Here is a 14,478-nt window from a genome sequence, read left to right as displayed (position 1 = left end):
CTTGGGATTTTTTTTGGAAGAGAACTTATGGGTAGTGATTAAATCTCATGTCTATTAATTTATAATTATAAATTGAACACGACATTCATATAATCTTCTCATCCTACCATCATGTAAAAAACATTTCAATTCAATTCAATGTAGACAAGTGAATTTGTAAAAGCATCGACTTTACAAAAAATATGCACAAAATCAATTTATTTTTATAATTCCATGGTCAATAATCATTTGAATTTATTCATTGCTAAGAAAAAAATATTTATTATTGATAATCTTAATTTCAGTCATAAAAATGTTTTGGGGTGGATGGTGTGTACAACTATTGCCCAACTAGTTACTTTTTTTCCTTTCTCAATTATAACCCATAAATTAATAGTATTAAATAGATATTGTGAACCGCAATTCATTTATTGATAGTCTTAATTTCAGCCACAGAAATGTTTTAAGTGTATGGTGTGGAATATATGCCCAAATACTTAATTTTTTGTTACTTTCTCAATTATAAAAAATAAATTAATAGTCATACATAATAATATATTTGGTAATTTTTCTTATGTAAGAAAAAGATAAAGTTCTAGTTTGGTCCCCCAAGACTTTTCGATTTGGCCCCCTTTTGTAAATCTTATAATTAATATGATTAAATTGTCAATCCTTTTAGGTTAAAACCTCATTATTCATTTGATTCTCTTTAAATTTTATCTAATTAAGCATTATTATACATGGATTTTTTTTCTCAATCAATCAAACAAATATATATTGACATCAAATATGGTGCCAACTATTTTCGTTCTATATGCTAATAATATAAAAGCAATTAAAGAAATTTAATTAAACCACTATAGTGTTTTAGTTACCCTTAAGTTCTTTTAAATTGGAAATTAATTTTAGCAATTTTGTCATTCAATTTCTATTACTAATATGCAGCAATATTTTCTCGATAGAAAGATGGACTCTTTATTGTTAGAAACAGTTTTGCAATGAAAACTTTTGATGATGTACCCTCCTTCCAAAGTCCAAAGCATGACAGCTGCATAGATATAATAAAAGAAACACAAGTAAAAATGCATTCCTTCTCTGTCTCTGTCTCTTTCTCTCTCTCTCTCTGTGTTTATATTGCATGACTGAATCATCCATAACTGTTAGGAGAAAGACGAGGGGTGATGAGAACTTCAAGAGGGGTGGCTTTGATGCTCGTCAGACCAGGACTCTCTGTCATATCAACCCTTGCATTTGATGGGGTGGAGATGTCGAATCCATGTAATAAACCAGCCAATGTCAAGTTCAACACTTGGAGACCAAAAGAAATTCCAGGGCACACCCTTCTGCCACAACCAAATGGGATCATTTCGAAGTGCCGTCCCCTCACATCAACTTCCTTATGGCTTGATAAAAATCTCTCTGGCTTGAATTCGTATGGATCAGACCAGACGCGGGGGTCGGCTTGAATCTTCCAAAGATTCAAGAAAATCCAAGTGCCTTTAGAGACATGGTAACCATTTAGGGTGATGTCCTGAGTGCAGAGGCGTGGGAAAAGAAGGGCAGGAGGGTACAGGCGTAATGTCTCCTTCACTACAGCTTGGAGATATATCAAGTTGCTAAGATCTGAATCATTTACTAGCCTTTCTTTGCCTACATGGATGTCTAGCTCTTCTTGTACCTTTTTCAAGCAATGGCGGTTGTTTAACAATAGTGAAAGTGCCAATATTAAGGTGACCTTGGTGGTGTCACTGCCTCCTCCAATCAAATTCTGCAAAGCAAAATCATTTCAGACCAATCAATTCTATGTCACACCAAAGAGGCGAAGACCCAGAGTTATTTTGGGCTACTGAGCCTGTACATGCAAAGTTAAGTTTCCAAGGGCCTCAATTTCAAGCCCTCCTACCGGGACCGTTGCTCAATGTGATGACCAGAGGCCTGGTGAGATCATTGAGCCGAAAAAATAAGACATAGGCAGGAACTTGATGCAACTCTGCACGTGCAAGTGCCTTCTTCAGATAAAATGGTTCAATGGTAGTAACAAGTTGATACTGAGCAGTCTTTTTCTTATTTACTAAGTTATATTGAAACAAGAAGAGGAAAAGAGAAAAAGGACAAGAAGAAGAAGAAGCTATTTTCATGGCATAACTCACCAAAAATAAATGAAAAAGAAGTAATTTCATCTTAATAAAACCACTTTCTCTACCTCCCATGCCATTACTATATAATTATCCCAATTGATTAAACATCATAAGTATTTCTTTGCAAACAGTCAACCGCACAATACCAGTTAGAGAAAAAAGCAAAAAGAAGACCTAATTTAGGGATAAGGATAGAATACAAACCAAGCAGGTTGTTTTGGTGATAGTATCCACATTCCAACCTGAGAGGTTTGGATTAGTACTTTCAGCTTCGACGAGAGAAAGCAAAACATCCATGAAGTCTTTCTCTTTAACCTCCCCCAAGGCTCTCTTCTGCTTATGTTCCTTTAACCATTCACTAGCAATACTATCCATTTCTTTGGCAGTCTCCTTCATGGCCTTTTCTTGCCCACCCAAATCCAAAAACCCAAGTAAAGGAACAGCATCCTTTAACACAAATACCCCTAACAAATGAAACCATTCCCTCAGCGCCCTTTGACACCGCCTGGCCTCCTTGTCATGACCCTTTAAACCAGTTCCAAAATACCTCTTCCCGGCAACCATCCTAAAGATCACATTCAATGCCAAGTCTCCAAACCATTGTTTCATTTCAACTAAAGCATGGTTTGAAGAATCCTTTTTTTCAGCCCACAGTTTGTAGAGCTCTTTCAATGATGTCTCCACTTCAGAGACTCGAACGTGCTTGAGTAGCTCGAGTTTATGGTTTGAGAGTAGCTCTAAATTGACTATTTTGCGCATTTCACGCCAGTATGGACCGTAGGGTGAGAACCCAAACATGGCATAGTCGTAGCCCATGTGTTTTGCAGACGTCACTTTGAGGCGGGAGGCGACAGCCACATCATGGTTTGTGAATATTTCCTTAAGAATCTCCCAAGAACTCACCACCAAAGCTGGATGCACCCCTAACCGGATGGCATAGATAGGACCATATTTTTCAGCCATGTCTCCAAGTGTTAAATGAGGAAGCTTTGGTCCTCTCAACAATGGAAGGTGGCCAATTATGGGCATTGCCCCTCTAGCTATGGGCGCATAATTTTTGCTCTTGGCAATTCTTGACCTAAGAAACAGATAGTAAGAAAAGAATAGAATGGCTACTAGACCAAATACACAGGTGCTTCTGTCAGCCAGAAGGAAATCCATGGAAGCAAATTTTCTAGTCTCTTGCGTATTGGCTTTCAGGTCAAATATAGTTGATTCCGATGAGGTTTATCTCTTTCTGCTTGGCCTCGGCCCAACAAATTTGTCATATAAAAAATGTTTATATTTAACTCATTTAATTATGCGGTCCAGATTTAGCTACTAAATAATAAAAAAACCAGATTTAGAATTCTCATGATCATTAGTTAAAGATTAAGGAGCTACATAAAACTATTGATAATCAATAAATTATGTTGCCTCCACGCCAGATATCGTTTTCCAAATTTTCATAGTATTTTTGTCACGCCCGATACCCAAAGTTTTTGAAACTAACAGACACCACATACTCATGAGATGAATCTCATAAGCATGTAAGGCAACCACATCTTACTAAACTAAATACAATTACTCCAAAATCTCTTTAAATTTTTAGACTTTACTAAACCTCAAATCTTCAAATAATACAATATATATAATCTTCCAAAAGGTACAAATTTCACAACTAGTTATCATCTCTTTACAAACTAAAAACCAAAAACTTACATCAAAACTTATAAATGTCAAAAGACATGTACTAATCTTGCTAACAAAAGCTCTCATCTAACAAATCTAATCCCCACGCATGAATACGTGTTGAAATCTGTAAAAATGATAAGGATTATAAGAATGAGTATAACTACTCAGTTAGTAACTAACATCTTTTCAGTCAGATTAAGCATACTTAAAACATTTAGAGCAAAATTATTAATACATATATAAGTATCAAAATAAAATTTTGGATAATCTCATTCAAAATCATATATTTCAATATTTCTACTTTCAGATAACAAAACAAACATGGTTTACAGATATTTAAATTTTAGTAGCCTTTTGTAACATGCTACGATCACATTTAATCCCTGTGGCATAGATCAGAAATAAAATCACAATTAACCTCGGTGGCACCGGTCAAAAATATATCAAAAGCAACTATTGGTTGTACTGAACAGATATTACAAATACCACTATTATGTAACCGGTGGTGCGATTGGGAGATCGATCTTTAATCACAAAATACATGTCAACATGGCCAACATTTAACCTCCATTAACAGGGTCAGAGCATAGCCATATTAGGAGACAAAACAGAAACATATATTTTTAGATTACCCAAATTTTATAAAACTGTATATCAATTTTGTCAAGCATATCTCATACACATCAAAAGTATATTTGTTTCAAGCTAAATATTTATGTTATATTCACGAAAAACATATATTCATACATTATACAAAGTCATATACAAATTTCAAAATCAGAAATCACACTTTGCATAAACCACATTCTAAATCCAACATATAAAACTCATATACATATACATTTTACATGCTCAATTCAATTTTAATAAATCATAAGATAAAATATCATATCTCATGCACAAATTCACATTGAGGCTAACTTTTAGGGTATGAAAACACTTAAGAGATATTAGTCACTTACCTGATTCGCTAAACCGAATCCAAAGGATAAAGAATCAAAAATCTCTTGATGCCTATTAATTCAAAATCCTCAGAATTAGAAACCAACATTGCTAACTTATCAAAAGGAATTATGGCTCTCTACTAGTCATTCTAAGACATTTAAAGTGTACCACCTCTTTCGCTGATCGAAAATCAATTTAATTTTTTTAATAATTTATAAATATATAAAACATTCAGAATTTAGAAACACATAGATTATAGTACAAAATCAATAACAATATGAGGTTGGATGAATCTGCTTTAAATACAAATTAAAATTTAATTTGAATATTTTTAATAAAGTTTTTCAAAATATGCTAATTTGAAAATAATTTATCAAATAAATATTTATTATATAAAAATTTACTAAAATTTAAATTGCTTAATTTTTTAAAATTTCTAGCAAAATAGGTTGAATATAAGTCAAGAATAATTTTTAAAATAATTAAAAATAAATTTTTATAAATTTTGAAATTTTAAATTTTTATGATCATTTGACTTATTTCGATCACTTATAACTCTTAACCCAAAAAATCACTATTTTGAATCTATTGGACTAAGTGCGCATGAGGAAAAAAACAGTGCAAAATTTTAAAATGAATATAGGGCCAAGGGAAGAGTTGCATGTGGATCTGCGACCCTGGGGTCGCGGGACACCGCAGCCAATCTGACACTGCTCCTTTCTTAATAGTCCCTGCTCCATATTCCTTCCCTCCTTATTACTCACAAGACCAAATTGAAGTATACATATCATACTACAATGTTAAAATTTGTTTCGATTAAAAAAAACATAAAATTTTCAATTTTTAAAAGTTAAAAATTTAAAAATCATTATAAAAATATATAAATTTTTAGATTTTTAATATTAATAAACTTATTTTGAGACTTTAATTCTCTTAACATAAAAAATCTCTAACCAAGCTATTGATGCCAAATTAAATATCTCATTTCATACTGAAATGAAATGAAAGCTATAGCTGTAGCTGTGGATCACACATCAAGATGATTACGGATAGAGATTAGGAGACGAGCGTGGTTTGACAAGAACTTCAAGAGGGGTGGCTTTGATGTTTGTTAGTCCTGGACTGCCAGTCATGTCCACAGGCTCATTTGATGGAGTCCAGATGTCGAAAGCATGGAGCAAGAGGGCCAGCACCAGATGTGTCGTTTGCGGGCCAAAATTTATCCCCGGGCACAGTCTTCTACAAGCACCAAATGGTATGAGCTCAAAATGCAGACCCTTAACATCAACGTCCAAGTGGCCGGTCATAAATCTCTCAGGCTTGAACTCTAATGGATCGCACCAAAATTGCGGTGCTGTTTGGATTTTCCAAAGGTTTACTATCAGCCGGGTGCCTTTGGGCACATGGTAACCACCTATTGTGCAGTCTTCAGTGAATTCGCGTGCACCTGAGAGTGGTCCAGCAGGATACAAACGTAGTGATTCCTTTACGATGGCTTGGAGGTGTCCTTAACCAAGCCATTAGCATCAAATTAAACATCTCGTTTTATACTATAAAAATTTTTAAAGAAATGATTAAATACATTATCAAAATATGAAATTTCGGTAACTCAAAATTAAATTATTAAAATTATTAAAATTATTGAAAGAGTATCAGGTTTAAATAAAAGTTAAAGAAATACGAATAATTTAAAGTTTTTATATTCAAATTATGAAAATATAATTCTAAACATACTTTAATCAGCGATCTCTTAAATACTTTTTTCTTTTCTTCGTCTTTCTTCTTCATGATGTTAAGCTCTTTTCAAGGTCGGTCCTTGGGTAAAGCTACCCAAGCAAGGGCTTTAGGCCCTCAATTTAGAGAGGTCCCAAATTTGAGAAAATTTTATAATTTTATAAAATAATTAATTATATTAAAAATATATAAAAATTTAAAAGTATATAAAAATAATTAATAATTAATAAAATTATCTATTTTCTCACTTTTCTAATTATGTGCTTAACAAATTTTAATTTTTTATTAGTTTTTAATTTATAGAATGCTATTAATTCTCAATTACTTCTCTTATTTCCAATCAACTAACAGTCATATATATTTAATCATTTCTAACAACTTTTTTTTTTACTTATTTCTCCTATTTTCAATTAACATATTCAATAAATTTCAACAACTATTTTTTTTCTTTTATATAAAATCAAATATTTTTTCAATATATAATATCTACTTTGGAATTATTCTTTTCTCATATGCTTTTTCTTCCTTTTTCTTGTTAACATCAATTTTCCTTTAAAGAATAAATAAGAAGTCTGTTATGTTATTATCTTTATAAAACCATAAGCTTTATTTATGTTTTGTAATAAATATTCAACAATTAAGTACTATTGTTCTAATATTTACTGATTTTTTTATTTTAATTTAAAATTTATATGATATTATTATATTATCTTTATTTTATGTAATAATTTATTTATTTAAATTAAATTTTTTGATTAATGATTTATATTAGTCATTTAAAAAATATATGATAATCGCTTTAGACCTTTAAGCTTATTGGGCCGCCCTTGGCTCTTTTGACTGCTTATAGTTTGCCATATTATAATTAACATGTTTAACATATTATAATGAGCGTCCCATTTTTCACATTAATATTTAAATTAAAATATTATGATTTATTATAATATGTTAATACGTTATATTAATTGATATGAAATAAAAATAATAAATAATATTTTGAGTATTTGTTTTTATTAATATTGACATTGATTGAATTTAATAAAAAATAAAAAAATTAAATTTTTTTAAAATATTATATCATTTTTAATTTACTTATTTCACATTATGTTATGAAAACTTGGGGGAAAAAACTATTAGAATTCATCAAAAATTGCTCCACCATCCGAATTAGGGGAAGAGAACAATTTTTATAAAGAAGGAGAAAAAATTATGTGCCAATTACGTGTTGCCATATGAATTTGATGATGTCATAATCACATAATTAATTATAAAATAATTAATTTATTAGTTGAATTATTTCAAAAACACATAGTTGAATCAATTTACTTATGTGTCATATATTTATCTCTTAAGATAATATTTAAATTAGACCAATCAAAATTTAGTTGTTGATTATCCAATTTGTCTTTAAATAAATCAAAGTAATTTAGAGATAATATTCATTTTTTTGACCAATCAAAATTTAATTATTGATCATTTAATTTATCTCTAATAATTATGTTAATTTAGAGATAAAATCAAATTTAATTATTTAATTTATCTCTAACTAAATTAAGATAATTTAGAGCTAATAACTTACTTCGGCCAATCAAAATTCAAAAACTCAAAGTTCAGCCAATCAAAAAACTTTCAATAAATCATTATAATTTATTTGGAAGCATTCGAAGAGACTACGTTCTCATCAAAGTCTCTCACTTAGCATTTGCCATTTTAATTTATTTAGAAGCATTTGAAGATTGAGAGACATTCGAAGATTGAGAACATTTCAAAAAAAAGAGAGTAGAAGATTTCTGAAGTAAAGATCAAACGATAATGAAGTTCGAATCAAGTAACCAAGATGTGATCGAGATCAAGTCACCCAAATCCTTGAAGCGATGGAGTTCATAATCAAAAATTTATATTTTCAAAAAATATCACTCACTTTAAATATTTATATTTGTCTCATAATTCATCAAGATCAAACACCACCAAAGTTAGTTCAACTCATGAAGATCAAGACTAAATCTGAATTCATAACTTCAACTCGTGAAGATCATATCAAAATTAAGTCTGAATTCGTGACTTTTAAAGACGAAATGAAAAAATTATCACCCACATCAAATATTTATATTTGTATCATAATTTCAAGTAGAAATTTGTGTGTACAACTTTTATGAAGCATATTAGTTAGAAGTAGAACTGCTCAGAGCCAATTTAATTACTTATTATTCATAAATTTTAGAAGGAAGGCGAGGTCTAACAAGAACGTCGAGTGCGGTGGCTTTCATGTTCGATAGTCCAGCTCCTTCAGTCATATCCACCATTGCATTTGAAGGAGTGGAGATGTCGAACGCCTGCAACAAGCTAGCCAACGTCACGTGTACCATCTGAAGGCCAAAAGACATTCCAGGGCAAACCCTTCTACCAAAACCAAATGGGATCAACTCAAAGTATTGATCACCCCCAACATCGAAATCTTTATTGGTTGTCAGGAATCTTTCTGGCATGAATTCTAAAGGATCCGACCAGACCCGTGGATCAGTTTGGATCTTCCAAAGGTTTAAGAATATCCAGCTGTCTCGAGGGACATGATAACCACTTACGATGATTTCATCAGTGCAGAACCGTGGGAAGAGAAGTACTGGAGGATGTAGGCGTAATGTCCTTTGACTACGGCTTGAAGGCACTCTAACTTGCTAAGATCTGATTCGTTCACTAGTCTTTCTTTGCCCACGTGAATGTCTAGCTCTTCCTGAACTTTTCTCAACCAATGAAGATTGTTCAACAATAAGGAGAGTATCCATGTTAGAGTAACCTTAGGGGTGTCACTTCCTCCTGTAATCATACTCTGCAAAAAGCAAACGTTTTTTCTTGAGAGTATGTGTAGGGAATGGAAAGGATTATAGGTTGCAATTAATTTGGGTCTATGTATTGGGGCCGAATGCTCTTACACAAAAAAGAAAGAAAGAAAAGTGCATACCAAACAGTTGGCTTTGTTAATTGTGTCAACATCGAATTCTGCTGCAAGGTTTGTACCCTCGAGGAGAGAAAGCAAAACATCCATGAAGTCTTGATCTTTGGCCCCACCCGAGGCCCTCTTCTGCTTATGCTCCTTCAACCATTCACTAGCAATACTCTCCAATTCCTTAGCTGTCTCCTTCACGGCCTTTTCATGCCCACCCAAATCCAGAAACCCAAGAAAAGGAACAGCATCCTTCAAGGCAAACACCCCTAACAAATGAAACCATTCCCTCATCGCCCTTTGGCACCGTCTGGCCTCTTTGTCATAACCCTTTGCACCCGAACCGAAGTACCTCTTGCCAGCAACCATCCTAACTATCACATTCAAGGTCAAGTCCCCAAACCATTGCTTCATTTCAACTAAAACATGGCCTAAGCCATTGTTTCTTTTGGACCAAGTTTTGTATAGCTCTTTTACTGAGACTTGTGCTTCGGATACTCGAAGCTGCTTGAGTATTTCGAGTCTACGGTTCGAGAGCAGCGCGAAGTTGATTATTTTACGCATTTCACGCCAGTATGAACCATAGGGTGCGACCCCAGCCATGGCATAGTTGAAACCCAAGTGCTCTGCGGCTATCATTCTTGGACGATTGGTGACAGCCACATCATAATTGGTGTATACCTCTTTGGCTATCTCCTAACTACTCACCACCAATCCTGGGTGAATTCCTATCCGAATGGAGTAGACAGGACCATATTTTTCGGCCAACGCTCCCAATGTTACGTGAGGAAGCTGCGGTCCTCCTAACAATCGTAAGTGGTCAATTACGGGCCATGCACCTGCAGCTTGGGGTGCCCTTTTTTCGCTTTGAGTAACTCTCGACCATCGTAAGAGATAGAAGAAAAGGAGAAGGATCGCCGCTAGTCCAGCCACAAAAGTGCTCAGATGAGGCAGAAGAGAAGCCATTAAGAAGCAAATGATTAGTCTGTATAGATGGGTGTGGTATCTAAAGATATGTGGCTAGCATTTGCTAAGGACATTGATATTTATCTACTTCCATTGAGCTAGATTCAATGTCTTTGTATTATTGGATCCTGAAAGCTCGTCGCGTATCACGTTCTTCTATCTCCAGACCCGACGTGACACCTCGGGCAACCATTAATTAACGTGCCTTGACCGGATAGAACTTTAGGTTGGGCACCTCAACAATTTCCAAGCAACTGGATACATCTGAAGGTCATCCCCAAGCAGCACGATAGATATAAATTTTAGGCAGCAAATTTCCAAGCAACGTCACACATGTCAAGTTCTTTATTACTATCAACGTGAAGTAATTAAAGCTAGACTTGGGATTTTTTTTGGAAAAGAATTTAGGGGTAGCGATTAAATCTCATGTCTATTAATTTACGACTATAAATTGAAAACAACATTCATGTAATCTTCTCATCCTACCATCATGCAAAAAATATCTCAATTCAATTCAATTCAATGTAGATAAGTGAATTTGTAAAAGCATCGACTTCACAAAAAATATGCACAAAATTAATTTATTTTTGTAATTCCATGGTCAATAATCATTTGAATTTATTTATTGCTAAGAAAAAAATATTTATTATTGATAATCTTAATTTCAGTGATAAAAATGTTCTGGGGTGGATGGTGTGTACAACTATTGCCCAGCTAGTTACTTTTTTTCCTTTCTCAATTATAACCCATAAATTAATAGTATTAAATAGATATTATAAACCGCAATTCGATTATTGATAGTCTTAATTTCAGCTATAGAAATGTTTTAAGTGTATGGTGTGGAAAATATGCCCAAATACTTAATTTTTTGTTACTTTCTCAATTATAAAAAATAAATTAATAGTCAAACTTAATAATATATTTGGTAATTTTTCTTATATAAGAGAAAGATAAAGTTCTAGTTTGGTCCCCCAAGACTTTTCGATTTGGCCCCCTTTTGTAAATCTTATAATTAATATGATTAAATTGTCAATCCTTTTAGGTTAAAACCTCATTATTCATTTGATTCTCTTTAAATTTTATCTAATTAATCATTATTATACATGAGTTTTTCTTCTCAATCAATCAAACAAATATATATTGACATCAAATACGGTATCAACTATTTTCTTTCTATATGCTAATAATATAAAAGCAATTAAAGAAAGTTAATTAAACCACTGTAGTGTTTTAGTTACCTTTAATTTCTTTTAAATCGGAAATTAATTTTAGCAATTTTATCATTCAATTTCTATTACTAATATGCAGCAATATTTTCTCAATAGAAAAATCGACTCTTTATTGTCAGAAACAGTTTTGCAATGAAATCTTTTGGTGATGTACCCTCCTTCCAAAGTCCAAAGCATGACAGCTGCATAGATATAATCAAAGAAACATAAGTAAAAATGCATTCCTCCTCTGTCTCTGTCTCTGTCTCTGTCTCTGTTTATATTGCATGACTGAATCATCCATAAATGTTAGCAGAAAGACGAGGGGTGATGAGAACTTCAAAAGGGGCGGCTTTGATACTCGTCAGACCAGGACTCTCTGTCATATCAACCCTTGCATTTGATGGGGTGGAGATGTCGAATCCATGTAATAAACCAGCCAATGTCAAGTTCAACACTTGGAGACCAAAAGAAATTCCAGGGCACACCCTTCTGCCACAACCAAATGGGATCATTTCGAAGTGCCGTCCCCTCACATCAACATCCTTATGGCTTGTTAAAAATCTCTCTGAATTGAATTCGTATGGATCAGACCAAACGCGGGGGTCGGTTTGAATCTTCCAAAGATTCAAGAAAATCCAAGTGCCTTTAGAGACATCATAACCATTTAGGGCGATGTCCTGAGTGCAGAGGCGTGGGAAAAGAAGGGCAGGAGGGTACAGGCGTAATGTCTCTTTCACTACAGCTTGGAGATATATCAAGTTGCTAAGATCTGAATCATTAGTAGCCTTTCTTTGCCTACATGGATGTCTAGCTCTTCTTGTACCTTCTTCAAGCAATGGCGGTTGTTTAACAATAGTGAAAGTGCCCATATTAAGGTGACCTTGGTGGTGTCACTACCTCCGCCAATCAAACTCTGCAAAGCAAAATCATTTCAGACCAATCAATTCTATGTCACACCAAAGAGGCGAAGACCAAGAGTTATTTTGGGCTACTGAGCCCGTACATGCAAAGTTAAGTTTCCAAGGGCCTCAATTTCAAGCCCCTCCACTGGGACCGTTGCTCAATGGGATGACTAGAGGCCTGGGGAGATCATTGAGCCGAAAAAGGAAGACATAGGCAGGAACTTGATGCAACTCTGCACGTGCAAGTGCCTCCTTCAGATAATATGGTTCAATGGTAGTAACAAGTTGATACTGAGCAGTCTTTTTCTTATTTACTAAGTTATATTGAAACAAAAAGAGGAAGAGAGAAAAGGACAAGAGGAAGAAGAAGAAGCTATTTTCATGGCATAACTCACCAAAAATAAATGAAAAAGAAGTAATTTCATCTTAATAAAACCACTTTCTCTACCTCCCATGCCATTACTATATAATTATCCCAATTGATTAAACATCACAAGTATTTCTTTGCAAACAGTCAACTGGACAATACCAGTTAGAGAAAAAAGCAAAAAGTAGACCAAATTTAGGGATGAGGATAGAATACAAACCAAGCAGGTTGTTTTGTTGATAGTATCGGCATCCCAACCTGAGAGGTTTGGATTAGTACTTTCAGCTTCGACAAGAGAAAGCAAAACATCCATGAAGTCTTGCTCTTTAGCCTCCCCCAAGGCTCTCTTCTGCTTATGTTCCCTTAACCATTCACTAGCAATACTATCCATTTCTTTGGCAGTCTCCTTCATGGCCTTTTCTTGCCCACCCAAATCCAAAAACCCAAGTAAAGGAACAGCATCCTTAAACACAAATACCCCAAACAAATGAAACCATTCCCTCAGCGCCCTTTGGCACCGCCTGGCCTCCTTGTCATGACCCTTTAAACCAGTTCCAAAATACCTCTTCCCGGCAACCATCCTAAAGATCACATTCAAGGCCAAGTCTCCAAACCATTGTTTCATTTCAACTAAAGCATGGTTTGAAGAATCCCTTTTTTCAGTCCACAGTTTGTAGAGCTCTTTCAATGATGTCTCCACTTCAGAGACTCGAACGTGCTTGAGCAGCTCGAGTCTATGGTTTGAGAGTAGCTCTAAATTGACTATTTTGCGCATTTCACACCAGTATGGACCGTTGGGTGAGAACCCAAACATGGCATAGTCGTAGGCCAAGTGTTTTGCAGCTGTCATTTTGGGGCGGGAGGCAACAGCCACATCATGGTTTGTGAATATTTCCTTAAGAATCTCCCAAGAACTCACCACCAAAGCTGGGTGCACCCCTAACCGGATGGCATAGATAGGACCATATTTTTCAGCCATGTCTCCAAGTGTTAAATGAGGAAGCTTTGGTCCTCTCAACAAGTGAAGGTGGCCAATTATGGGCCATGCCCCTCTAGCTAGGGGCGCATAATTTTTTCTCTTGGCAATTCTTGACCTAAGAAACAGATAGTAAGAAAAGAATAGAGTGGCTACTAGACCAAACAGAGAGGTGCTTCTGTCAGCCAGAAGGAAATCCTCTGGAAGGAAATCCAGAGGTGCATAATTATACCATCCCGCTGATATGCATCTCAGATGTCCTTGGCACACTTCAGAAAGCTTGTCAAATCCTGTATCAGGTCTTCTTGTAATCTAATAATCCGGCAGTGATTAATATTTCTATAGAAGTCAATGGCAACAAGGTTTTGTAGTTCACCAATTAGATTGAATATTCCATTTAAGCAACGAAAGAGCCAGCATCCTCAAATTGGACAACTTGAGGTCTTTGCATTTTATGAGATGTCCATTGACCAGTTTTTGAAGAAAAGATCATTAGGTCGATAATATCAGTGATTTCACAAGTTTCCAGTTTATAGCATTTGTCTCAACTATGGATCCTGATTTTGGGGCTTGGAATTTACTTTTATATAGTCGCTGCCGTAGACCGGAACTGATTGGAGAAAACAATAGAAAATGGGGTTTAGT

General features: G+C 34.4%; 1 protein-coding gene and 2 pseudogenes across 1 annotated transcript; all 3 read right to left on the bottom strand.

The window, feature by feature from the left end:
* Positions 930-3,370, bottom strand: LOC108662994 (cytochrome P450 CYP82D47-like). Its single transcript, XM_018125356.1, has 2 exons — positions 2,322-3,370; positions 930-1,747 (listed from the first exon to the last, which is right to left on the bottom strand). The coding sequence occupies exons 1-2, from the start codon at positions 3,276-3,278 to the stop codon at positions 1,127-1,129; spliced, it is 1,578 nt and encodes a 525-aa protein (XP_017980845.1). The 5' UTR covers positions 3,279-3,370; the 3' UTR covers positions 930-1,126.
* LOC18591296 lies at positions 8,650-10,563 on the bottom strand (annotated as a pseudogene).
* On the bottom strand, positions 11,681-14,326 carry LOC18591295 (annotated as a pseudogene).

Source organism: Theobroma cacao, chromosome 8 (genome assembly GCF_000208745.1).
Source record: "Theobroma cacao cultivar B97-61/B2 chromosome 8, Criollo_cocoa_genome_V2, whole genome shotgun sequence".
Classification (NCBI taxonomy): Eukaryota; Viridiplantae; Streptophyta; class Magnoliopsida; order Malvales; family Malvaceae; genus Theobroma; species Theobroma cacao.
Note: the sequence above shows the minus strand (reverse complement) of the source record. Positions and strands in the feature narration are given on the sequence as shown.